Source organism: Artemia franciscana, chromosome 17, assembly GCF_032884065.1.
Source record: "Artemia franciscana chromosome 17, ASM3288406v1, whole genome shotgun sequence".
Classification (NCBI taxonomy): domain Eukaryota; kingdom Metazoa; phylum Arthropoda; class Branchiopoda; order Anostraca; family Artemiidae; genus Artemia; species Artemia franciscana.
In genome coordinates, this window is record NC_088879.1 from 39,579,222 (window position 1) to 39,606,576 (window position 27,355).

General features: G+C 34.0%; 1 protein-coding gene across 4 annotated transcripts in view; it reads right to left on the reverse strand.

Moving 5' to 3' along the window:
* The window catches only part of LOC136038230 (KICSTOR complex protein SZT2-like), a 330,409-nt gene that overhangs the window by 34,225 nt on the left and 268,829 nt on the right, over positions 1-27,355 (reverse strand). For all 4 annotated transcript variants that reach the window (XM_065721331.1, XM_065721332.1, XM_065721333.1 and 1 more), the window contains 6 exons: positions 20,737-20,963; positions 15,592-15,830; positions 13,249-13,457; positions 10,624-11,005; positions 2,703-2,920; positions 29-204 (listed from right to left, as the gene is read on the reverse strand). In XM_065721331.1, the coding sequence (XP_065577403.1) occupies positions 29-204; positions 2,703-2,920; positions 10,624-11,005; positions 13,249-13,457; positions 15,592-15,830; positions 20,737-20,963 (1,451 nt within the window). The remainder of the gene's footprint in view (positions 1-28; positions 205-2,702; positions 2,921-10,623; positions 11,006-13,248; positions 13,458-15,591; positions 15,831-20,736; positions 20,964-27,355) is intronic.

Below are 27,355 nucleotides of genomic sequence, written 5' to 3' on the forward strand. Positions count from 1 at the left end.
TAGGCTCTAAGGACTTTGCATATTTTACCTTTTGCTTGGTGGCCTCTGTTGAATATCCATACGCGTAAATCCCAGTACATGCTCTAAGTAATAGACATAGTCTTGAACGAATGCAACACATAAGGTGTCATGCCATTTATCATCCGTCATTCGTCGGCCAGCTGCACCACATTCACTTTGAGAGCCAGAACTGGCACGGGAACGCTGCAAAGAGAAAAGCTTCCAAGTCCAATGGATTTTACAAGTCTAATTTAATTTACTTATTGGCGACTTAATTCCTACTAAAAACTAATTGCTGCGTTTAGCTACCAAGGGCCAGTCGGTGTTGCCAGGTTGGGCTATTTTCTGCCGATTGGGGTATTGAATTTTCAGCTTTGCGGGACAAGTGGCTAAAGACCGTGGAGCGAGTTTTTAAGCTACAATGTTTCAAATCTCGTTGCTTTTGGGCAAGGCCCAAAAGCAACCCAAAAGCGTATTAAATTTAAGGCCCAAAAGCGTATTAAATTTAAGGCCCAAAAGCGTATTAAATTTAGTACACAGTGATATAGAACAGATCCTGCTGTCAAAAATTCCATTTTATTGGTTTACTTACAGAAGCTGAAATTTTTTGAGGAGATCAGCGAAAAGACAACAGATGTATGCTGAAGAAAACCCAGCTTACCCAGAAAACTCGAGTAGGAGCTGTATGTTGGCGCAATCAAAGTGATACCGCTGTTAAGATCTTTAGAAAAATTGGCAACAGGACCTCTGAGTCCCTGATTGAAAAGTCTTGAATAGCAAAATCTGTTTTTTTACGAGCTTTCAAGTCCAATAGACTTTGCAAATGCAATTTACTTTACTTGTTGACGGCATAATTGCTACTAAAACTCATCACAGCATTTAGCTACCAGGGGCTGACACACTGAAAAATACTCCTGTTCCGCCACCCAGAGATGGAACTTAGACTTACGACCTTAAATAAAGAGAAGAAGCACTCAGACACACTCATGGTTTCGGAATAGGAATTTGTCCGCTTATTTATTTATTTCCCTTAAATCAAGGAATACATAAAATACGTAAACGAAATTGCAAAAAAAAAATGCTTCAACAAACCAAACATGAAATTAAAAATGTAAAATAGACTTAAATAAATAGCTAAACAAAATAGCTTATTTAAATTCTGGAAAAAGGGAAAAAGTTATGCACAGAGAGAATATTCTCAGACTTAAAATAAAAATTATCTACCTTAATCACAGCTAATTCCAATGACGCTTTAATTTTAAATCTTGAAACCAAATCAGTTTTTCTTAAGCAAATTGGATCAAGAGACGCTTTAAATTTTTAGGTAGCTTACCCCTTCAGAGGGAGACTGAGTGAACTAAATAAACGATAATTCCAAACCTAAAGTTGAAAAGCAGCTGCTAATCAAGGTAAACTATATTCCAGAGAACCTGATATATCAATAGTAACCTGAGCCCCTCCCCCTTTGAGTCAATGGGCCAATTCATTATGTTTCTCAAGAGAGATATAAATTTATACACTTTCTTTTAATTTCAATATTTCATTTTTTTTTGCAACGTAGAAAATGTAATGAATATTCGTAATGTCGAAAATTTGTTTAACGAGTCAAATTTTGTAGACAACGTTCTACATTTCATTTTTGAACTAGGACAAACATCTTGCCTTTTAATGTGTTTAGAAAACAGCAACACCCAATACAATCTTTTAAATGATTACTTGTATGCTTGATCAAGTCCAGTCCAGTCCAGTTGTAAGTTCCAGGTTAGGTTAGGTTACCTAACCTAACCTACCGACAAATGTTTGAGATGCCTGCTTCGTATATTTATTCTTTAACTATTTTTTTTAGACATCATATTTTGTCTCTTAATCCCTTTTATTACAGCAGACCTTGATTTTGTTTTAACAGCTTTTAATTCTCTTTGCTTATTTTTCCTTCATCTTTCTCTCGTAGTAATATTCGTCCAAAATTAGAATTCACTGCCTTTGTCAATATTAAATTAGATGACAAAACTTAGATTCCAATTTCTTGGGTCGATAGATTAGCCAAATAGATAACTGGATTTATTCGGATAAATGGATAATGGATAAACGGATAATGGATAAACGGATTAGGATTTATAGATTCGTTTCTAAAACTTAAGGGAGAATAATTCTGTGTTTTTAAAAAAAATTCGTAAATATTGAAAATAATCTTGGAAATACATAAAAAGGAAAAAAATACGTACAACTAAGTAGTCAAGTAGGGAGCCAGTATAGTCATTGCCTGTATTTTAAAACATAATCTTCCAAAGACTAAAAACTAAAAACACTTATAGGCCACTGGATTTATTCGGATAATAGATAACTGGATTTATTCGGATAAACGGATAATGGATAAACGGATTAGGATTTATAGATTCGTTTCTAAAACTTAAGGGAGAATAATTCTGTGTTTTTAAAAAAAAATTCGTAAATATTGAAAATAATCTTGGAAATACATAAAAAGGAAAAAATACGTACAACTAAGTAGTCAAGTAGGGAGCCAGTGTAGTCATTGCCTGTATTTTAAACCATAATCATCCAAAGACTAAAAACTAACAACACTTATAGGCCACTCTTTAATAAGTTAGCCATCATGCAAAGACGTCATGAAAGGATTCCTTGTAGCTGCCACTTGTATTTTCATACAAACTCAGACAAACGCTCAAAATCAAAATACTCACAGGCCCTTGTTCAATAAGTTCGTCAGCATACAAAGTGGCCAAGTAGGGATCGCGTGTAGCTGCCACCTGCATTCTCCATTTTGGAAGAAACAAAAATGGGGTATAACAATAGTGAATGACTCTCCCATGTAATAGTAGGCTTTGAATAACATCTTCCGATACTGTCAAATCCGTAGTGATAGCAGATTTCCAGAGAGCTTCAACCCTTTGGAAAATTTCTAAAAGAATAGAAACTGGCAAATTAGTGGAATTCGTTCATCAACTTAGTTAAAATGAAGGGGAATCCTCATAAAATATTGAAAATACTGGCCAAAATGCACTTTTTGTATTGCAAGAAAGTCACTTTTAAGAAAGAATTGCATATAATATTGCTCAATTATTAGGATTTTGCCATCTTGTCTATTTTCCAGAGTTCAGAGTTCATTTATTCAACCAAAAATAAAGAAACATCCTATTCCCAGCGTAAGGCTCAATAGCCGGGTGTACAGTGAGAGAAAAAGAGAACAAAAAATACAATAGGAGTGAAAAAATAATAATATAAAAAAAGAACGATAAACTGTTATCCAGTCAACACAAACCATACACCAAGCTAGAGAGAAATACCATGGTAAAAAATATTACCAGCACACGGTTCCAGTATGGTCCAGGAAAAGTTCCCCAATAAGGGGCATAAAAAAGGAAAGCAAATGAAAAGTAATTACTCGAAAGTCATTTTTTTTTGCAATTTGTTTTAGCTAGACCTATCACCATGACACTTTTTAACTAACTTAGGGAGAGTATTCCAGGTAACATGTCAGAGGATTGAACTCCAACTGACAAAGTGAATGGGGTAGAAATGTTACCTGAATTACACAGATGATTTGAAGATTGATCTAACAGTTCGTGGTAATGAACTGTAGTAAGGAGCGACCCGGCTCAATAGTAAACGGAACTCTAAAAAACAGAATTTTGATGCTAATAGATACATCAAGAGAATCGAATTTTTATGCTGATTTTAAATATATAAGTTTCATCAAGATTAGTCTTACTTATCAAAAGCTACGAGCCAGAGAAAATTTGCCTCATTTGGGAGAATAGAGGGAAACACCCCCTTAACAGTCATATAATCTTAACAGAAGTCACACCATCACATTCAGCGTATCCGAGAGCCTTACTGTAGAATTTTCAAGCTCCTATCTACAAAAATGTAGAATTTCGTATTTTTGCCAGAAGACCGATCACGGGTGCGTGTTTATTTGTTTGTTTTTTGTTGTTGCTGTTTTATTTTCCAGGGGTGATCGATCAACCCAGTGGTCCTAGAATGTTGAGAGAGGGCTCATTCTAACGGAAATTAAAGGTTCTAGTGGCGTTTTTAACTGACCAAAAAAATTGGAGGGCACCTAGACCCCCTCCCACGCTCATTCTTTCCCAAAGTCTACAGATCAAAATTTTGAGATAGCCATTTTGTTAGCATAGTCAAAACACTAATAGCATTGTCTTTGGGGACGGCTTACTCCCTCACAGTCCTCGGGGGAGGGGCTGCAAGTTATAAACTTTGACCAATGTTTAAATATAGTACTGGTTATAGGGAAGTGTACAGACGTTATCGGGGGAATTTTTTCCTGATCGGGGAGGGGATTACGTGGGAAGATTTTTCCACGGAGGAATTTGTCATAGGAGAAGAGAATTTCCATGAAGGGATACAGGATTTCCTAGCATTATTTAAAACAAAAAACAATGAAAAAATAGATACGAAAAAGTTTTTTCAGCCGAAAGTAAGGAGCAGTATTAAAACAAAACGAACAGAAACTATTACGCATATGAGGGATTCATCCCCTCCTAAATACCTGCTATTTACTCTAAAGTATTTTTAGTAATTTCGACTATTTAATCTACGGCCTTTGTGATTCAGGGGTCATTCTTAAAGAATTGGGACAAAATTTAAGCTTTAGTGTAAAGAGCAAGGTATTAAAGATTGGGCAAACCGCCTCATGTACGTAATAAAAAAATTACATATGTTAATTTGTAGGTTACGTATATTTTTTACAAATAAAAAGGTTCGTAAAAATTTAAAAGTTCTAGTTGCATTTTTAAATGACCAAAAGATCGAAGGTCAACTAGGCCTCCTCCCCCACTCCTTTTTTCTCAAAATCGTCCGATTAAAACTTTTAGAAAGCCATTTAGCAAAAAAATAAAATAAATTAATATGCAAATTTCGGTTTAAGCATTCATGTACGAAGAGCTAAAATCAAAACATGCATTTATTCAAAAGCGTTTAGAAACTAAATAAAAAAAATGTTTTTTTAACTGGAAGTAAGGGGCGACATTAAAACTTAAAACGAACAGAAATTAATCCGTGTATGAAAGGGGCTGTTGTCTCCTCAACGCCCCTCTCTTTACGCTAAAGTTTTTTTACTGTTTTAAAAAGTAGATTTAAGAGAAAGAGTTAAACTTTAGCGTAAAGAGCGAGTTTTTGAATCCATTAGAGCAAATGTTGTAAAATTGGAAGTAAAGAACATTTTTACAATTTTCTGATTACCTAGCTTCGCCTATTATCTTGATGATAACACTCTGGAGTTTACATCTGATATCGACATATGATGTTAAATCGAAGGTTTCAAAGGCGGTATGTTTAGATAAATGCTAATCTGGAACATACTAGGAACTGTAGCAAATCACTATTTTTCGTTTTTTTTATTAATTAGTTTCTTGCATGATTTATTCGATTGAATTGCTCTCGTTCATTCAATGCTCTTGTTACAGTAAGCCGCATTTAAGACCTCTGTGTGGATTTATGTGAAAATATTATTTAAAGAACTGTTGGATATTTAGTAATACGTATTGATATTTGGATATTAGTACACTATTAATATGCAATGGGATGTTAAAGGATCAATACTAGCTGCAGATTTTAAGCAAATTCTTCAAGTCGTAAAAGAAAATGGTAATAAATTAGAGAATTTATGCAATCAATTAGGTACTCTTACTACAAGGGTCGTTAATCTGGATGAAGAACATTTGTTTCTTAAAAATAAGGTTAATAGTGAATCGAAAATTGGAAAAACTGAAAATGAAACGTCCTGCCTCAATTTGCAATTAAAAACTTGTATCGATGAATTAATAAAGTTAAGAAGAAAAAATGAAGATTCAATGTGTCAGATTGTGAAATTGGAAGCCGGCAAGTCAGAAAATAATGTCATCACGTGGAATACAGTTTGCTAGGATATTGATAACGCTAAGACTTCATTTCCAGAAGTTGTTCGCCATTGATTAGAATTGCCTGAAGTAAATTTTACAGTCTCATAAAACGACAGAAATCGTAAATTCTTAAAGGTGAAACTAAATAAAAAAGGCGTCAAGTTTTCTATTATAAAAAATGCCAGAAAGCTTAAGGACAAGACATTTCATGGAAATAATAGCAACTTGTTTATTAGTGATGATGTACCAGCCGAAATTCGTAAAATACGTAAGCTGATTTTAGTGAAACGGGATAAATTACGGAAGATTCCTAGATATGAGGCACGGATATCAAAGGGGATTCAGACAAACTTGTTTGTGGAAAGAGCCTGTGGCTCAATTACAAAATATTCATTTAGTTACAGCATACAAGAGGTTGACGACTTTCCGAACGTCCGAGGACATATACATCATAGTTTTCCCAGTGATGCTTCAGTGGAATAGATCATATCGTCTAATAGTAAAGCGCCCTGTTAGCCTCAGGCGGCTTGGTGCTGCAGTGAGTTATTAGTAGTAGTAGTATACTAGTAGGAAACGTCTAATCATGTTTTGTCTCGTATTTATTTGTTTTTTATTGATCTAATTTTTTTACTGCTTGTTTTGAAGCACATAGAGGTCTTTATGAATCGCGGTAGAATATTGAAAGAATTTGTCTTAGAATGAAGACATTTCTCTTTTCTTTTCTTAGTTGTTTCTGCGTGTGTTACCTTTCATTTTTGCTTGTTGGGCACATGGGTCGTGGTGTGGTAATTCTTGACATGGTGGTAATATTTGATAATGGATAGAGATAATGACGGAATTTTATCATTAAGGTTAAAAATTTGAGCTAGATTCCGTTTTGTTTCATTCAGTTTTCCACAAGATTGTAGCTAGTGATAATGAAGATAATATCAGCATATTAAATATACCAAAAAATCAATATTTATTTTTGAATGGATTGACAAAGAAAAGTTCTAGAACAAGGAGGATATCGTTTTGGAATTGCCGGGACTGGAAGATTGCAAAGGATACAATTGACACTTTTCTATCGACATCTGATACGGACATTTCGGTTTATGCGAGACTTTTTTAGATGAGTTTTTTAATTGAAAGCATTCATGTTGATGGTTATAAATTATTTCATGTTGGGAGGAGTATGCAAAAGAAAGGTGGTATGGGCGTTTTAATTAAAAGTTACATACCAGCCCGTGCAAGACTAGGTTTTTTGCCAATGAATATATTAATGCTATTTGAACCTTGTGTTATTGAATTTTTTTTCCAAATAATGAGAAGATTCTAATCGCAGTTATTTACCGTAGTCCGTCAGCTAGTCAGGTAGAATTTAGGAATTATTTTGAAAAATTCTTGGATAAATTAGCTATTCTTAATACTTCTTATCTAGTTATGGGAGATTTTAATATTGACTTAATGAACCTTATTTTTGCTAATCAGAACAGACTGGATAGTAGCACTTTGAAGTTTTTAGAATGTCCGCCATATCATGGATTACTGTTAGTACAGGTCATTCCTGATGATTTATCTGATCACTGCATACGTATGGCTGATTTTTCGCTATATTTCCCGTATAATGAAAAAAAGTCAACAAAGCGAAGAGACTTTGGGGGAAAAAATTGTTAAAATTAAAAGAAAAACTTGGTGACTTAGGGTGGAGTTCATTAATTGATGAAATGGATCCAAATCAATCCTTAGATAACTTTTATAATATATTGACTGAAAATATTGATGAATTTGCCCGTATAGAAATTTGAAAGGAAAGAGGTATACACTAAGAAAACTAAGGGTAAATGCATCGCTTTTGAGGTCTATTAAAAAAAAATCGTTTATATTAAATTAAAATGAAGTATCCTACTGAAAGAAATATAACAGGTTTTAAAAACTATAAGAATCTGTTAGTAAGGATTCTTAGAGAAAATGAAAGGGTGTAAAATGAAAAGTCATTTAAAAATAAAGATTCTCCCAAAAAACCTGGAATTTAATTAAGGATAAAACTGGAAAAAATAAAAAGTTATCACATCTTGAGGTATTGATTAATATAAATGGTGTAGAAGTTAGAGGACCACAAGATGTTGCTACTATGTTTAGTGATTATTTTGCTAGTGTTGGTCAATCAATTGTTTCAGCAGGAATAGATTTGTCCCCTTGCAGGTCGCATAAAGAATATTTACCCCCAAATGAATGTACGAGCATATTTCTGGCCCCTGTTAGTTTTTTAGACTTCACATTATCCACAATATAAAAAACGGTGATTCAGCGGGACATGATAAACTATCAACAAATTTGTTAAAGAGTATTGCCGAAGTTATTTTTGACCCACTTATACACATTTTCAATTTGAGTATCAATTCAGGTACATTTCTTAGTAGATGGGAAATTGGCCGAGTAATTCTGTTGTATAAACAAGGTGATAAATCTGATGTAAGTAATTTTATCGCCATTATCTAAAGTGTTTGAAAAACTTTTAAAAGAAAGGATTTCTAGCAATTTGGATAAAATAAATTTCTTTACCAATTATCAATGGATTTAGGGCAGACCGTTCGACAGAACCGGCAGTTGTAGCTTTTTTATTAGAAATAAATGATTGTTTAGGTGATGATTTCCATGTGGCTACTGTTTTCTATGATGTAAAAAAGCATTTGACACTTTAAATCATGAAATCCTTCTTGACAAAATGATAGATTCCGACATAAGAGGGAAAGGATTGCAAATTATTAAATCATACCTGTGTGGACGGAAAATCACAGTAGATGTCGGTGGAAAAATGACTAATTTAAAAAGTCTTACTGGTATTGGTGTCCCCCAAGGCTCAGTATTAGGTCCACTTTTATTTTTGATTTATATTAATGATCTTCAACGAGGTTTGCATGAGAACATTAGCCATGCAATTATATTTGCAGATGATACAGCTACAACAGTTAAAGCTAGAGATTCATCGACATTGATCTAAAATCTGACTATAAGTCTTACCTCGGTTAATCGATGGTTTGTTTCCAATAATCTAGTACTGAATTTAAAAAAAAACTAATTTTATGGTTTTTGGTCGTTCAAAACGTGCCACTCGAGAGATTTCTTGTCAGAAGCTTCAGGTTGGTGATCAAAAAATTTGTAGGGGTCCAATCCTATCGCTATTTAGGAGTTTTTATTGGTCCCCTTTTGTCATTTCAGAATCATGTTGAATATTTAATATTAAAACTTACTCAAAATATTGGGTCGATGTATTGTGTGAAGAGTATATTTCCTTTTACCATTTTAAAAATAATTTACCACTCTCTGATTGCTTTTTATTTGAATTAATGCTCTGTTGTATGTCACAATACATTTTGGAAGCATATAAAGCCCTTACAGGTACTACAAAATAGGGCAATAAGAATACTTGGAAATTTTTTACATCGACCTTCAAAACTTGCAAATGTTTCGGAAACTAAAACGTTATTCCTTTTCTTAAATTTGTTAAATTGAAATGATATACGAGCATTAAAGGTTTGCATATGACATTTTCAAATCCAAAATTCTAAAAATTATTTCTATGATAAATCTCTGTTAATTTTACTTCCTCGTTCGGAATGTCAGAGGTCTGGGATATACATAATTCCTTTTGTAAGTTCTGAAAGGTCAAGGCTAAAATTTTTATTATTCACCATTGATGATGGAAAATTAAATTATTTGATCTTCTTCTTTGTGAGTTTTGTTTTTGTGTCCCTGTGTTTGGGATGGCCTCGCACGCCCCTCCTGCCCGATATTTATTTATTTACTTATCCTTGTTACTTTCCTTTTATGACCTTTTTTCCTATTTTGTTTGTTTTTTGCCGTGTTAAATTTTGGTATCACTATTATGATGAGATGTTGATGTTTTTGTACTGTCCCAGCCTTAGGAGCACTGCTCTCCGTTGGGGCATAATCTTGTTTTTGTATTTTTTAAGTTGAATAAAGAAAAATTTTAAGTTTAAGTTGAATCATATGCTTAAAGGCTATAGCGTGAAAAATCACTAGTTTTATAACAAAAATCAATATAAATCACTAGCTAGAATAAAAACAATAGGCAACAACAACCCGACAAAACAAGTAAAACCTGTTTAACAACACATACGACGTCATTCTTGAAATGGATGGTAATTTCGGAGCACGGTACAATCTGAAAAAAATCACAAAAAACTATGGTCAGGGTGCCTTTGTTGTGTTTCGGCTTAAAAACAATGACATCGGAATTCAAAGCCAGACAAAACTGGTTTGCTAAATTATTTGACGTCAGCCAGGAAGCAGAGAGTACTTTTGAAGTAGTGCACAGTCTGTCAGCTTCTACCATCAGCCGTCATAAAGATACGAATCATTGTTTGGTGACAAAACAATTATTTTATATAAATTCAATAGCTTATTCAACGATTAATGTTTTGATTTAACAATTACCTGAATGAAAAAAAATAATCCCAGCAGGTATATACGCACGGGGCCTTTGGAATCATCTCTCCCCACCCTCTCAAGATGTCCAAAACTTTCGTACAAATAAGGGATCTTTGGGGGCTTTCAAATCCCTCTGGAAACAAGTTACTTTGAGATTTTATAATTTCCGTAGATTACCAAGAGAGCTCAATTTAAATTTAGATGGTAGCGATGTAGAAAAATTTTCAGCAATATTTAATGGTGATAATTAAGAGACTTACGATACCCTTTTAAAAGCAGAATACTAGAATAAAAGGGTATTACAAAATACCTGACATATCTCCAGCCTTTGTTTCCAACATCTGTGTTCCAAACCTTCTCACAGGATCTGGATCGTTTTTATAGGACGTCTTCCATAACAAATTCGGTGGTTGTCGGTCTCTATATGCTTCGAGGCGATGTCGAAATTGATATCGTTTATCGCTAGGGAAATCACGAGCAGTAGTGAGCTGGGTTCGAACTAAGGTCTCGGGATCACACTGATTATAAGGGTTTTGTGGATCTCTTCTTACGGTTAAAGGTAGGTTATGGAAAATCCCAAGTTTTTGCTCCACTAAAGAAATAAATAGGAGCCAACGAGTATTTTCCCATTTCAAAAGTTTTCTTGTTTCTTGGAATAAATCTTTGGATACGTTGTATGCATACAGTGTAAACTGAAAATAATAAATAAATATCTAAACATCTGAAATCTAAACAGTCAATCCTATAAAAACCAAGAAAATATGTTGGACACAAAAATTGCATGCCACAGAAACGAAATACCTAAAATAAACAAACAAAAAGAAGATAGGAGTTTAAAAAATACTTTTATGTAAAAAATTTGGATCAAAAATTAAATTAGTCATACCGATAAATGCCAAGACGAGTAACTATGCCTAACTTCAAAGAATGTTGCTTTCAATAATGAATTTATAATACTAGCTAGCACCAAAAAAAAGGTGTTATAAAGTTCCAACCTCCATCCATCCTTACTCCGAAGGCTTAAAAGACCTTTTTTTAAGACAAAGATAGATTTACTAGACAGTTCAACAATAAAATCAAATAGACCATCATATAGCCCCCGCAAGGTGGCTATTGATGCAAATACAGGCAGAAAGAAAAATGTTGGGGGGGGGGAGGGATAACCACAAAAACCAGTCTATCACTCGAGAATTACGGTAGTCAGGTTGAGGGATTTTTAATAGTCCAGAACCCAGAATCGTTTTATCGCCCGAAAAATATTATATTATTTATAGTCAAGCTGAGAAAATACGATTATTAACAGTCCTGGATGCACAATTGGCCTATGTCATTCAAGAGGTGCTATAAAATTCATAGTCAGGCTAAGGGAGTATTAAAAGTAAAGGAAACAGAATCATTCTATGTCGCTCAACAGGTATGACAGTATTTAAAGTTAGTATGACGGATTATTAACAGTTCATGACGCAGAATCCGCTTATGTCGCTAACGAGGGGCAATAGTGTTCCATGACACAGAATGTCGCCCAAGGGGTGAAAACATTTATAGTCAGGCTGAGGGATTATTAAAAGTTAATGATTAAGCGATATAATAGCATTTATAGTCAGGCTTAGGATTACTAAAAGCCCAAGACGCAGTATCTGTCTATATCGCTCAAAAGATGCGGTAGTGTTTCGAGTCAGGCTGAAAAATTAATAGCCTAGGATCAAGAATCACCCAATCGCTCAAGCGATTAGGTAGTGTTTACAACGAGACTTATAGATTACTAACGGTCCAAGACAGTCTACGTTGCTGATGAGGTGCGATATTACTTATGGCTAGGCTGAGGATTTATGAACAGTCAAGGACACAGAATGGGACGCTCAGAGGTGCATTTTCTTTCATAGTCAGGCTGACAGACTATTAATAGCCGAAGATTCACAACCAGTTTATCGTTCGAGAGGTTCCACTTCATTCATAGTCAGGCTGACGGATTATTAATAGCCCAGAATTCACAACCAGTTTATCGCTCAAATGGTGCGATAAAATTCATAGTCTGGCTGAAAAAATATTAATAGACCAGAACCAGGAAACAATCTGTCGTTCGGGAGGTCTGATTACAAGCTGCAGAAGCTTTTTCGTCAAAATGCTGATTACAAAGATACTTTTCTTAATCAGCATAATTAGAGTCAAGAGGCGTCCATAGGTGTGTTTTAGTGGGGCTCAGGGATTGCTAGTGCTACAGGACCTCCTTCTACTCAGGCTAGCTCAGGTACCTTTCTAGAGGAGTGACAATGAGTGGCAGAGGGCACAATAATTGGGTTTAAAGAAACATGCTGAATAAAAAAACGTTTTATTCTAATCCGCATAATCAGAGTCCAAATTAGTCTTTAAATTGGACTTTACGTAATTTTTGAACATAATTAACTAACCAGAATCAAGAAAGGAACCATTACAGAGGTAAGACAGGGATTACAACCAGCCACAGGGATTATCACTGGTCGAGGATCTAAAATTAATCCATCATTCAGAAGGCGCGGTTATAACATAAAAATTGTTTGATGATGGTTTTTCATCAATCTCATCCAACAACTTACTCTTTGTTAATTTTTTTATGTTTTATTTTTGTATTTTTATGTATTTATTTGTATATTTGATTGAAACAAAAAATTGAGAAATAAAAGACTCCTTCGTAAAAAACTATTTGGTATTTTTTATTAACTAAGATCTGTTACCTATTGGGTCTCTACTTCTCTAATTGATAATTTTTTTGTAAAAATCCCTCAATATGTTTTCGAAATATAAGAGAAAAATTTCTAATTAAACTTTTGAACGAGTTACTTTCTTGTATTTGTTAGGTAGGCTTCTGACGATGACCAAACATTTTATTTAAAAAGTTCGAATTTTCAAAAAAAGTTAGTTTTCTACAACTTTTGAAGCGAAAAAGAGTCCACCTTACCTTCTTGTTTTCAATAAGAGCCCAAATTAACGCCTGTCTTGGAACAAAGATATCGCTGCTTTCATACGGGTAGAACTGCAGATTTAAACCACTGTTTTTGCTGGTACCAATGGAGGCTTGACTCGACGAGTCTGATAATTTGACTTCACCACTACTATTTCTAAGTTTTTCCCATATAAATGGCTGATACTTGAGCAAAGACTTGTAGGCTAAACAATAGGTTAAGTAAGAATTAAGAAGGTAAAGTCAAGTGCACATAATGTTATATTCAATTTTAAGGACTTATAGCAAAAAAGAGTTTTATTTCTTTTAATGTTTTCCAAATTTATACGAAAATATATATATATATATATATATATATATATATATATATATATATATATATATATATATATCTGGCCTAAAAAGCGACCTAGATAGATATGAAGTTTGACAAACTTCTTCAACAGCCTTAATTTTAGAAAAAAAATTATGTGAGTGACATCATTTTTATATACATCAGTATTGCAATGACGTTGTCCCACTTGTCACACTTATATGGAAAAATTGAAGATTTTCATGCATGGAAAAGCTCACATTAAATTACAAAAAACTGGTAAGATAAGCATTTTAATTCACCCCATAAATTAATAGGTTTGCTTAAATTATTATTTTTATGCCCCTTCCCCCTCAGAAAAACGAAATTGTAAACAAACTTGTAATTCTTCTACATTTTTTGTTAAACCTGCAATTGCAGATGGCCGCAATTGCTGGTGGCCTGTTTGCTGGTGGCATGTATGTATCAAACAGCTATTAAATTCCAATATTAGTTCTAAGCTTCCAAGCATCTCAGGTGTAATAGAGAGGAATTTCAGCTAAAAGGTGTCTATGCAGGCAAACTCAATTGACCTGCTGTTATTACTAATATCACACCGCAGGCGAATCCATAAAATCAAATCAAAGCTCAGGCGACAAAGGTCAGGAATATGAACTGAGTTGACGTTTTGTATAATCTAAAGCCCTTTCCATATAAAACAATACAAAAATATGAAGATTAGCTAAGGGTTGGTGCCAACCCCAGCCGGCTGAAGAGTTAGGAGACAAGGCGTTTGATAGATGGTGTGAACACTGATAAAAGAGATCCTTTAAAATATAAGCATAATTTATAACAAATAGGATGATAAGATTATAACAAGATATTGGACAGCATAGTATAATACAATTCTTTAGCTATTTAATACAGTGCTTAGTTGATCAGAGTATCCTTTCATCATACTTTTCATCCGGACATTTTATGACTAAATATTAAAACAGGACTATTTAACATATTTTAATAGGGCAAATCTTTGTAAATTTGGAATTAAAAAGAGAAGCAAATTTTCAATAGGTATTATTGATGGAGATGCGTCAATCCTATTAACCCTGTCAGATATTTTTTATGATCTGAAAACGAGCGTAGATCAGTTCTAAGTTTCATATTTATCTCATAGCCCCATTTATTCAATTTATTCCACATTTTCAGAGAAATACTTAATTTTACCAAATTTTCTCACAGGAGTTTTGATTACCATGTTTTATTTTACGGTAATTTTACAACAATAGTGACAACTCGTATCTTGTTACTAAGAAACAAGCACGAGTAAGTAAGCCTTGTAGAGTAAGTATACTAAAAGAGCCTTGTAGAGTGTAATAGCAGAGGTAGTAGTAGTTTACTATTTGACTTTAACTATGATTATAGTTGTGCGTAAATTATCGATTTTTAAATAGGCCTAATAATTGATTTAAATTATCGATAATTAAATGTTATAAGCGAACTGTATATAATAAATTTTAAAGAACATCTAGACCTGAATACATACGTAAATTAAGTAAATCAGAAGAAAAAGTTAAAAAGTTTTATAGAATCACTTTTAAAAATTTAAAATTGACCGACCACAAAAAGTCTAGAAGCCACCAGGACAGTTTTCGAGCAACCAGTTCAAAAACCATTTCTAAACGTGAATACATACATAAATTAAATAAATCAGAAGAAAAAGTTAAAAAGTTTTAAAGAATCACTTTTTAAAGAATTTAAAACTGACCGACCACAAAAAGTCTAGAAGACACCAGGACAGTTTTCTAGCAACCAGTTCAAAAACCATTGCTAAAACTGAATACATACATAAATTAAGTAAATCAGAAGAAAAAATTAAAAAGTTTTATAGAATCAATTTTAAAGAATTTAAAATTGACCGACCACAAAAAGTCTAGAAGACACTAGGACAGTTTTCTACCAACCAGTTCAAAAACCATTGCTAGACCTGGATACATACACAAATTAATTAAATCAGAAGAAAAAGCTAACAATACTGTATAGATGCGCACATTTAATGACATCAGGGTCTTGATTCCCTAAGGTCTTCAAGCATTCCTTCCACAGTTCCGTTGGTCGGGCAATGAGAATATGCTTTGAGTTGAGGCATCTTTGAGAGCTGCATGACAAAGCAAAAGGCACAAAGAAATCTAGAGTTGCACTCTGATTCCAGAAAGGTCGTAAAGTTAGACCTTGATGAGACTGTCCTATCATGCCCTGGAAGGTTTTCGTTATCACAGGAATCAGGTGCCTAAAATGGTAAACACGATATTAAGTTACATTCCACTCAAGTATATGAAGAGATGTTTTTAAGAAAAAAAGTTAACAATATTTGTTTTTTTCTCTTTAGGTTATTATTAATTATTGTAGAATAAGCTAGAGAGAATGGTTTCTTTTTTTCCTTTTTTTGTATGTGCTTTTGTCATTGCTTTTTTCAATTGAGAGTTATTAATATAGAATGAATTTGGTAGAAATTGGTTATCATCTTTTGATTCAACTTATATTTTGAACGTTTGATTTCCCTCTTTTTTGTTATAATTTTCTTTGTATATTTTTCTTTTTTGTTATCATCTTTTGATTCAACTAATATTTTGAACGTTTGTTTTCCCTCTTTTTGTCATAATTTTCTTTTGTATATTTTTCTTTTTTGTTATCATCTTTTGATTCAACTAATATTTTGAACGTTTGTTTTCCCTCTTTTGATTCAACTTATATTTTGAACGTTTGATTTCCCTCTTTTTTATTATATTTTTCTTTCAATTACTGGTAAGAAAGTTGAGTAAATGCAACTATCCCTCCGTAAGTGTTTTTTCGTATCTTTTTTGGAAGGTAGGGTGTTAGTAGATTAGTTTATGTTGTTTTTCATTTACAATAAAATCGAACTGTCAAAATTGTTTTGTTGGGATTATTCCTTTTTGATTCTTAGTTCAATTTTGGAACTATGATCTTCCCAACCTTTTGGCAAGTTGGGACTTCAAAATGGAGCTCCAGCTAGATGGCGTACTAACTACCACTTAATCTTGTGCACCGCTTTTCCTATATGCAATTTTATTCTTGGCTTTCAAAAATTTAGAGTGAATGGTTAATACTTAAGGTTTTGTTCAAGAATAAGCCAGGAAGACAACCCTGGTGCATTAAAAACCAAGATTACTGAAAGCAATATAAGCCAGAATAAGCCAGAATAAGAATATGAATAAACCAGGGACACACCCCTGGTGCATTAAAAACTATAGTTACTAGAAGAGAAACGGTTTATAGAAGCGGTATTTACAATGATTTGTTTCTAAGAAAATTTTGTACAAGATAAAATGTTGAGATATAAAAATATATAGATAAAGATCAAATTATAAAAGATTTGTAAAGATGAATAATTTAAATATATTACCTTTATGAAGCTATATTATGAATTTATATAGGGATATTAATTCTGATAAAGATAAAAACAAAGATATAATTCTTTCTTCAAGAGAAGAGTAATGTTATTACATTCTCATTCAGGTTAAAAACATAAATTTGCGGTTTTCAATACATTTTAAATGTTTTCATTTTTCTTATTTCAAGCTGAATGTTTCCATTTCTCCTAATATTGGAAAAAAAACATAACCAAGATTACTGAAAAAAAAATGATGGGAATTGACAGTTACACCGATATGCATTCCTTAAAGTCTTAATAATCTTACATTTATTAAAGTTAAATAAATAATTTATAAGAAAAATTTAAATAACAACATTATACAAATGGGAAAAAAGGAGAAATAAATTTTTCAGTTCTAAACAATACTTTTGATATAAATACTTTAAAATTTTCTGAATATTCTAAATCTTGTGAACTCTTTTGCTCAAACTTGTAAAAATTTTCTAAAACTTTTGATGTGGTGCAAATTTTCAGTCAACTACCTGTTCATATCTAACTAATTCTCATACAAACATAATTTTATGAATGCTCTGGACGACAAATTCACAGTTCTTTATTTAGGCTTTCCTTGGCCCATGGACTTATGGCAGTAAGTTTCAAACTGAACAAATAAAAAGATACGAGACCGCTTTTGAGACCCCTATAACATACTCCCCACTCCGGCGTCCCTAAAAAGTGAGTGGATCCCTTAGCCTAAGTAATGATCCTTGAATGTTTCAAGCTAATCAAAAAGAGTGGAAGTTCCCGATTAAGATTTTTCTTTGTAGTTTGGGTTCCACATATCCAAGGACCTTTTGGTTTTAAGTTTTAATCTGCTCAGTGAGAAAAATCTGTTGGCTTTTTTTCCCACCTCCTCTCCTCTCAGTGGCACCAATAAATCAAAAAAAAAAAAAAAACTATTTCAACAGTTGGAAAAAACTAACTGCCACCAACACTTTAAATTACATAAAAATAGCAGCCGAAGAGTGGTCTTCGCATTATTGTACTACTACCTCTAAAAACTACAATAAAAAGTGCTCTCCCTCAGAGAGGATGTACTCCCGCTACAGGAAGTCTAGCTTACGGAAGCCACTTTACACCATTAAAAACAAAAATTCTTTAAATTCCAATTCTACGAAGAGGTCACTAAAAAAAAAAAAAGAAAAAAAAAGAAAATGCCCAGATAATCAGTAAAATGGTATTACCCCAGACTAGGCAGCTGAGGAAAAAACTGTGCTTAATTAACTAATTAAAAATTTGCAACCGTAACCCCCTGATGATAATCCACAGACTTTATATGAGGGGGTCACTATTGAAAAAAAAATAGTGAAAAATGAAATTGGCTGAGAATGCTGGACTGAGCTGAGGCAATGATTAGATACTATTTGGAAAGTGATTGGAGACGGCGGGCACCCCCTCCCCGCCTATCCTGAAGAGAGATTTTTGAATTAAAATTGAATAGTTGTGGGCATCAAGCCATGGCTAATTGTAGAAAAACCAAGACATATAGTCCAGTTGAGTGAAAGGCAAATCTGGAATTAACCCCCTAATTAGGATTGTATAAAAATGATGTTAGTTCATTTGTTAATAGATATGTCCATCTCTTATCCGTCCATGCGTCATTCCTAGGGCAGTAGAACTAAGGTAGATAGTCATAGAGTTGAGATAGTCATAAAACCTATAGTTTTCCCAGTTTTTGGTTAAAGGGTAGGGGTAAACGGCGGGAGTAACTATGCCTCTCTTATTGGACCAATACTTTTTTGTTATCTTTTAGCAAGTCACACCCACCTAGAGTCTCAGGCAGGTTGATCAAGAATTTAAAATTGACATAGGACCATTAGATTACCTGGAATGAGAGTAAACAAGGCACGCCTACCTACGCTCATACATTATGGTTGGGAAAAAAAGATGGAAAGAAAAATAATACATGTTGGGGAAATGGCTCGCTACCTAGGCAAAACGTGCTTTCATATATTGCAGTTCAGTTAACCGTTTGGACAAGCCTAACCAGTCATTGGCGGAGAGAATTCAGCGAAAGGCGACCAAAAGGCTTCAGCGTAAAATCATCCTCTATCTTACACAGTGAGGGTTTGGAAAGATGCGATTACCTAGCCTAGAGTTCCGTAACAGCATGAGTAAGATCATCAACACATCGTATTGTACACAGAAATACTGATGTGCACCAATTCTTTAATTGTCCAACTATAGATAAACACAACAGTCCCATGCAAATTACTGTGTTACGAGGGCAACACTTTGGTTTTGTCATGTTTTTTTTTTCCTAGCACCCCGATTTCAGCTTATTCCTAGAAAGTGATAAGGGTCTAACCTCTGCGGTTTTTACGGAGAGTGTGGGCCTTAGGCCGGATTGATGAATATGACTTTGCATTTTGGAAAGCTTCGTCGAACTCTTGCTTGGGGCCAAAAAGAATGGTTTTTGCTTGTCCTTGAGCCAGAGCCTATAGTGTATGAAGTGAAGTGAAGTTATATAGCCTATGTCAGAAAGAACTATCTGAAGTTATGCAGTCAAGCTTTCGTTTCATCAAACCATGTTTCTGCTTTCGAGTGGAAAGCTCCATTATAGCAGGCAAGCAGGCAGGCACCAGTTTCAAACTGAAGATGGACTAAAATCTATAAGTGTTAAATATATGCGGCAGTTACCCGGCCCCACAGCCAATATATCTTCTTTGAGTGATAAAAAGAAAAATTTACAGAAACAAAAAAGTGGCTTTTTCCCACGGGACCAAAAGTGCTATTATCTATTGTTTCTACCCATTTCTGTTCATGATTTCAGCTGGGTTTATCATTCGGTTTTTCACACTTGGGATTACAGTAGAGAAATGGTATCAGATGTGTCTCTTAAACTTTAAAAGTTCTCTCATTGCTAAAGACATTAGAGTTTACCCTTTGCTCCTTTCTAAGTGATGACGTTAGAAACTTGGCCTACGGCAAAAAAGTCAACTTTTGAACTAAGACAGATAGATTTTTTTCGACGGCAATCGATAGCTCTTGATGAGCCTATCAAAGTATATGCAATCCATTTTTTGGTAGAAAAATTCCTTAATGGGATGTACCAGTTTGAAAGTTTAAAGGGGTTGACAACTTCAGTAGTAAGGTACACACTGAAACCAAGAATAGGCCGATACCAATTGTGAGACATATAGGGGATTTTTAAGCAACAGTCGGCTGTTAGCTCATAGTCATCTTCGACAATGAGGGGTTCGCAATTTTTGCTAGTTGGTGTACCTATGATTTGTTTCCGGTGTATCTGACGGTAAGACCTATTTGGTTTTAGTGGTAGGACATATAGGGGATTTGTCTATTTAAGATCTTTACAGATTAATAACTTTAGCGTTTAATCGAAGCGAGGAAACAAAACCAAAGTGTTGCTCTCGCAAAAGTTTGCTTGGCGAAGCCGAACAAACGTTGCCGCAACACTCCCGTTGCCCATACAACGTAGATCTAATTTTAGCCTAAGGTACGAAGACGAAATTATATACCCAGTTTCTTCACAAGGGATTATGGTCCTTGGAATAAATTGCCTGGAACTACAGTATCTCCATGAATGTGTACATGTTCAAGACGAGTTTAGCAAACTCAAGATTTTACGAGAAAGACTTTAGGGTTTAGTGTGTTTCATATTTTTAGCGTTAAATCGTATGTTTAAATACTTTACCTCTACTCTTTACTTGATTTTTTTAACAGCTCTTTACACTTACATTTCATTTTGGTAATACCAATAATAACAAGATAAGCTACATACTCAGAAGAAATGTCAAACACTTGACTCTTCACGCTTGGAATATCGTATTTGATCGCAATATCAAGCCAGTTTTTCATATTTGTCCCATAGGCAACATCTAAGATTCCTTTCTCACCCAATTCATAAGCAGCTAACGGTGGCTCGTTTGATGCACTGGTGATTGAAAGACAACTATTCGGATCATTCTCAAAAGAAGCTGGGGACAATGGACGTGAGCCAAAACGTGTCTACAAAAATATTTCGATTTGAAAACGATAATATAATACAATTTAATAATTAAAATTGTTATTGGCGTTTTTCTTGTGATACCTAAAAGGCATTATGATGTATCTATCATCAATGCAAATAGTTGTCATTTCAGTTATTCATACAGTTATTCATCATAATGATGTATTTGCCATCAGGCGTCACGACAATTGAAGTGATATAAACGTTATTACAGACATATTTCAATTTAAAAAGGACAATCTAATGCAACTTAATAATTAAAATTTTTTATTGGAGTTTTTCTCATGATACTTGAAAGACGTTATGATGTATATAAAAAAAAAAAACGTATAAATTTTGTAGTTTTTCTTATGAGCGCTTTTCTACCTAAAAGACACTATGATGACTTCACCATTATCATTACAATTCGTAATTTTTCGTTTGTCATCATAATGTCTTTGTATAATTCTTATTACAGTTTGAGCATACTTGTGAGCATTTTAATGCCTGAAAGACATCATAATGTCATTTGTCCGTTTGTCATTTATCATCGCAAATGGCAATGAACGTGAGCCAAAACCTATCAACTGAAGTTTTTCAACCTATAAAGAACAGTATAATAAAACCTAAGAGTAAAAAAAGAGTTATTGTGATTTTTCTTGTGCGCATTTTAATAACTGAAATAAACCAAGATCTCGCGGCATAGCCAAGATCTTACCTCAAAGATGGTGAGGAGAAGGGATAAAAGTTTAAAATTTTCTATAGCCGTGACAGCAAAAAGAATATTTGTAAATGTTGTTTAGTTTTCAGGGTTAAAACATTATTAAATTTTCGTTTAGCAAGAAAAATAAAACTTGTAAGGGGTATCTAAACATAAAAGCATTTTGGAAAGTTATTTTTTTTTGCCTAGTAAACCCCTTAGCCAACTTTCTCCCTTCTTACTTAATTCCAAGCCATACTTTATATTACCGAGTCTCGTATGTAAAAGTTCAAGTTGAGACCACACCTACCATTCATTAAAGCAATCAATAGTCATAAAAAAGGTAAAGGATACGGCATTAGACTTTACAGTCCGTACCGGCGGTGCTGATCTCCGTTTCTTGGCCCTTCAGCCAGGAAGTGCAATGGGGGGTTGGGGGCCAGCCATCCTGTGCTTTCGCACATCCTTCCTGTTTATCTTCCCCAGATTTCTACATGTACCCATTTAGAGCTGGGTCGACTCTGGCTAAGCTTACAGAGTCACGCCACTGACCCCCGTCCCAAACTGAAGAATTGGGTACACCGGGATTCGAACCCACGTCCTCTCAGACGAAGGATCCCGAATCCAGCGCAACAACCCACTCGGCCAAGACGAGTCATAACATTAACATCAAACGTTTAACCTTGTTTGAAGATTAGAATACTTCAGATAAATACATTGAAAATGAGCTTTTTCGCCATTCAACGTTAAATAATACTTAGGAGGGGGCCTATTTGACTAAATTCACAGTGAACACATTTAGGAGCATTGTCATGTCCTACTAAGTACAACATTATGAAAACCCATATAAATTTTTAACTGTTCGTTCATTACAATCAAAGCAAACAATAAGTATCTCTTTTCTTTAACTGAATTTATATTTTCTTTAATTATCACTCCTGTTTAAATATCCTCCGCTTGAGATTTAAACAGAAATCCTAAAGAGATTGAACAGAAATTTGCACAAAATATTTATTTAAACTGAGATTTGTCATATTTTCAATTTTAAGGACTCCTTCAAATTGGCTTCTGAACGGTCAAAACCTATAATAAATTTCTTATCTTTAATTGAACCTATTTATAAACAAACTGAAATCAATTCCTTTTAATGCATAGCTTTGTTTTTAACGTTCACTCCTGATTAAATTTCCACTGCTAGAAATTCAAACAGGAAAAAAAAAATGAAAAAAAAAAATTTGAACAGGAGTTTCCAATGGAATTTTAAATAGAAAAATGTTAGTATCTAATTTTACAGACTTCTTCAAGTTTACCCCTTGACGGTTTAATAAAAAACAAAAAGCAAAAAGAAATATTAACCATTTCCGTAAGCTTGTAGTCAAAGCTTAAACATGTTTGATTGAAATAGCTAAGCCTATGTACGCACGTTCCTATTCTACTCACGTGCATTTCCATTGAAGCAAGTAGAGAAGAGCAAGAAAAAAATGAAAAGAATAGTCCCTATAGCGAAAACGGAATAGCTTAATTGCTTATATGAAATAAACATTGGAAAACATAATGATCAATGAAAAGAAGGTAGTGAACGTGTTAAAGGTATGACCTTGAAGGTATAGAGATATGCAGGTGCTGAAAAGAGGAGCAAACCAGTAATAACTGGTTCAATAATGTACATGGACGTAGTTAATAAATAACAAGGCAAAGAACCTGTCAGAAAACTAACATAAAAAAGAAGAAAAGAAGAGAAAGAAGTATTATACTCTTTTGTAAGGACTGGAGAAGAAAGCTTGCTCCTCTCCCCAAACATAAACCTCCCCCATAAGAAAATTGGAAAGTTTCACCTTACTCCCCCAGCCGAGAGACAAAGGAGGATGTGCTTACCATACTACACACCATATCGATGAGATAAACCCGCCTGTCCTTAGGCTTCAGGATTAAAAAAGCGAAAATGTATGCTTTCCTGTGAGGATAAAAAAAAATGACTGACTGAATGTAAAAGTAGTAAGGAGAAACCATTACTCATTTTACAGTATCACGCAATTGTTTTTAGATTAGCGATTGGCAGGGCGCTATGGATAGTTATAAATTATATAAAGAAAATTATAGTTACATACATAAGGTTTACGAGGAGAAAGCATACATAAGGAGGTAAAGCCATGGACCAATAAGATCAGAGAAGCAAGTGAAGAGAAAGTAGCCTGCGTGCAAAATACTTCCAATTTTATTACTAGCAATAAAAGGAGGAATTAATTAACCATAAATGCTTCAAAATATCGTTGACGAAGATTGAAGTAGACAAAGGTCTTCTATTCAGAAACTGTCATTGATTTAGGCTTCCAACTTACATGTATAAGCCACGGAAGCCTACATTAATATGTTTACAAAAGAAATAACAATTTTTAAGTGTTTATATTTAGTGCAGTATTCAGAAGAAGAAAACGAAGAAAAACTTGAGTGAACAAACACCTCCTTTCTTTACATATCCTCACCACGCAAAGGCACATTTTAGCAAAAGCGGCACATGAAAAGAAGGTAGGACGTGTTCATTATACATACTAACTTTAATAACTAATTAAAAATTTTGAATTATTTCACAATGATTAAGTAATTTAAAGTCCCCCCCCCCCCGAAAAAAGTTGGAGTAAAGAAAATAGAACAAAACTATGCAAGAAGGCAATACTTAGTAATACATAAATGTCACAGGGCTCGAAGGGGCCTGAGGGTTTCAGAAAGGGAGAGGGGGAGGATAAATTTAGAAAAGGCTGGTAATTTCTAACAACGAATACTATAGAAAATGTAAGAAATAATCAGACAAAGATAAAAAAAAATGAGATTTATGGGCTAATGCTTTATGCATTATTGAGAAGAAAGAAAAACAGAAAACGAACGAAAAAAGTGAGTTTCCCAGTTTTTTAGATGCTGTAGAAAGGAGTAATTTCAAACTAAAAAATTGTGAAAAATCAGGGTTATTTTGTGGTATTATTCTTTAATGTAACATATACTAGGAATTACTTTTGCCGATGGGGGATTATGTCATCCAAGATGAATGGCAACTGTACCCGATTCCTGACTTTCATATTGTGATTTTATGGTGTTCCTGCACCAATGATCCTATACTAATCCTAAAATGGTGTTCCAAGTTACCACTAGGGCTGTTTTTCTTTGAGCAGCAAATAACTTTGACAGTTAACTTTGAACAGGAGTTGAAGGAGTTACTTTTTTATTGGGAGAAATAAAATATGATTTCTACAAATCAAAAAGGCAAAGAAAAGTCAAACTAAGGCACCATTATATGACCAACGTTGTGATTGAGCACAAATTTCATGCCGTGAGTGAGTCGGGAGGCTGGAATTGCAGGAGAATATATCGTCTGATTGCAAGAATTACCAAATAATTCAGATGGCATCGACCAGTAACTTAGTGCAGTCCAGCACTTCCTCTGACATTGAAAAGAGAGCACTGATCGTTTGTTACTAATTTTGTTCAAAGTTAGCCCTTCCTACGACACCTCAATGATAATACAGATACAATTTCCAATTACTTTGTACAAAAAACTACACAATTCTGCTTGATTGCAAAAGAGACTTGTGTTACAAGAATTATTCTAAGCCAAACAGTTCGTGGTACCGGACTGTAAGTAAGGAGCGACCCGCCCAAATAGAAACCAAAAATCTAAAAAACGGATTTTGATTGATAGATATATCAGAAGAATCATAATATAATGCTGATTTCAAATATATATTGCATTCAGTTTAGTTACGAGCCTGAGGAAATTAGCCCGATTTTCAAAAAAAGTGCGAAACACCACCTAGAACTCATATAATCTTAATGAAAATCGCACCATTAGATTCAGTGTATTAGAAAACCCTACTGTAGAGGTTTCTAGCTCCTATCTGCAAAAATATGGAATTTTTTTGTATTTTTTGCCATAAGAAAGATCCCGGATGCGCGTTTATTTGTTTTGTTTTGTTTTTTTTCTCAGGGGTGATCGCACCGACCCAGTGGTCAAATAATATCACGATAGGGCGTATTTGAACGGAAACTGAAAGTTATAGTGCCCTTTCTAAGTGACCAAAAAGGATTGGAGGGCAACAAGGTCCCTTCTTCCGCTCCTTTTTTCCCACAATCGTGGGATCAAATTTGAGAAAGTTATTTTGTGCATCAGTTGAAAGGCCCAATAACTAAGCCTTTGGGTATAAAGCGACCCCCCACAGCCCCAGGGGAAAGAACTTTCAGTTATAAAATTTGCCCATTTTTTACACACGGTATTTATTATTGGGATGTTGCATATATTTTTGCGTGAGGGGGGACAAACTCTAGCGTGCAAGTTTCCAGGGAGTGAACTTGTCAGGGGAAATCATACACTGCAGGAATTTGCCAGAATTCTTAAACAAAATTCTTTTTAAATGTCTTGCTTTCTCTTTTCCGTCTCAATTATTACGCTTGGAGTTGTTAAGAGTAATAGTCCGGGGTAAATTTCCACCGGGATTGAATTGTCTAGAGGATATTTCCGTGTGGGAGGGGATTCCTCCGCGGAGGTAGGGCCAGTTTTCCTAGCATTATTTAAAAACGATCAGAAATTTAAAAAAAAACACTAGGTTTTTTTCAACTGAAAGTAAGGAGTAACAGCAACATTAAAACTTAAAATGAACAGAAATTATTACGCAAATGAAGGGTGTTGACCCCTCCTCAACACCTTGCACTTTACGCTAAAGTTTGAATTTTGTACCAATTCTGTAATAATGACTCCTGAAACACAAGGACCGTTTAATTAGAACAATATAACGCTTTTTTAACAGTACTAACAAACTTTAGCGTAAAGAGCGAGGTGTTGAGGAGGGGGTAACACCCTTCATAGACGTAATAATTTCTGTTCGTTTTAAGTTTTAATGTTGGTTCTTACTTTCACTAGAAAAAACTTGAATTTTTTATTTAATACAAGTAAAACGCGGTATTTCCCAAACTTAATTGTACGCGAAAATTGACAATTTGATAGGTAATTTAGATACATATTTGAGTCATTATTTGTGACTTTTATTTATCTTAACAATGCTAGTAAATCAAGTGAAAACCACACTAAAGTATGTGAAAGCCTCCCCCCTCCCCCCACACACAAAAAAACAAAGAAAAGAAATATGTAAGAAGATAATGCTTAGCAGTATGTGCATATCATAGGAATTCATTATTTCCGTGAGGAATAATAATTACAATTCCGTTAATTATAATTATAATAATAATTATTATCATGGAAAATTAAGAAATAATAGGAGATAACTAAAGGAGGAAAAGGTACTTAAGTATTATACCACCAACGCTCAAATGCTTCATTTAAGTAGAACCGGTTTCTCTGACGCTCAATTCTAATAAAATATCAAAAAATATTATGAAAATATAATACTATATTAAAAGAAATATGGAAACTACAGAAGAACCTTATAGAATGCATTATATAGCGAACAAACCACTTATTGCCATGCAAACGGCTTGTTTCAGACATTCCTTACTTGTACACCTCCAACGAGGCATTTTATCGAAAAAGTATAAAGTCATGTAGGGCTCATTGATGCACTGTTTTGTTTTGGGCAACGATGTTACCATAAAAAGTCTAATTGCCTCTTTTTCAGTCTTTGGCAAATTACAAATTTTTTTTTTAACATCCAGATCGCAAATTAAATGAACTTCATACGTTATAAAAACCAGGTTTTAACTAAAGGCTTG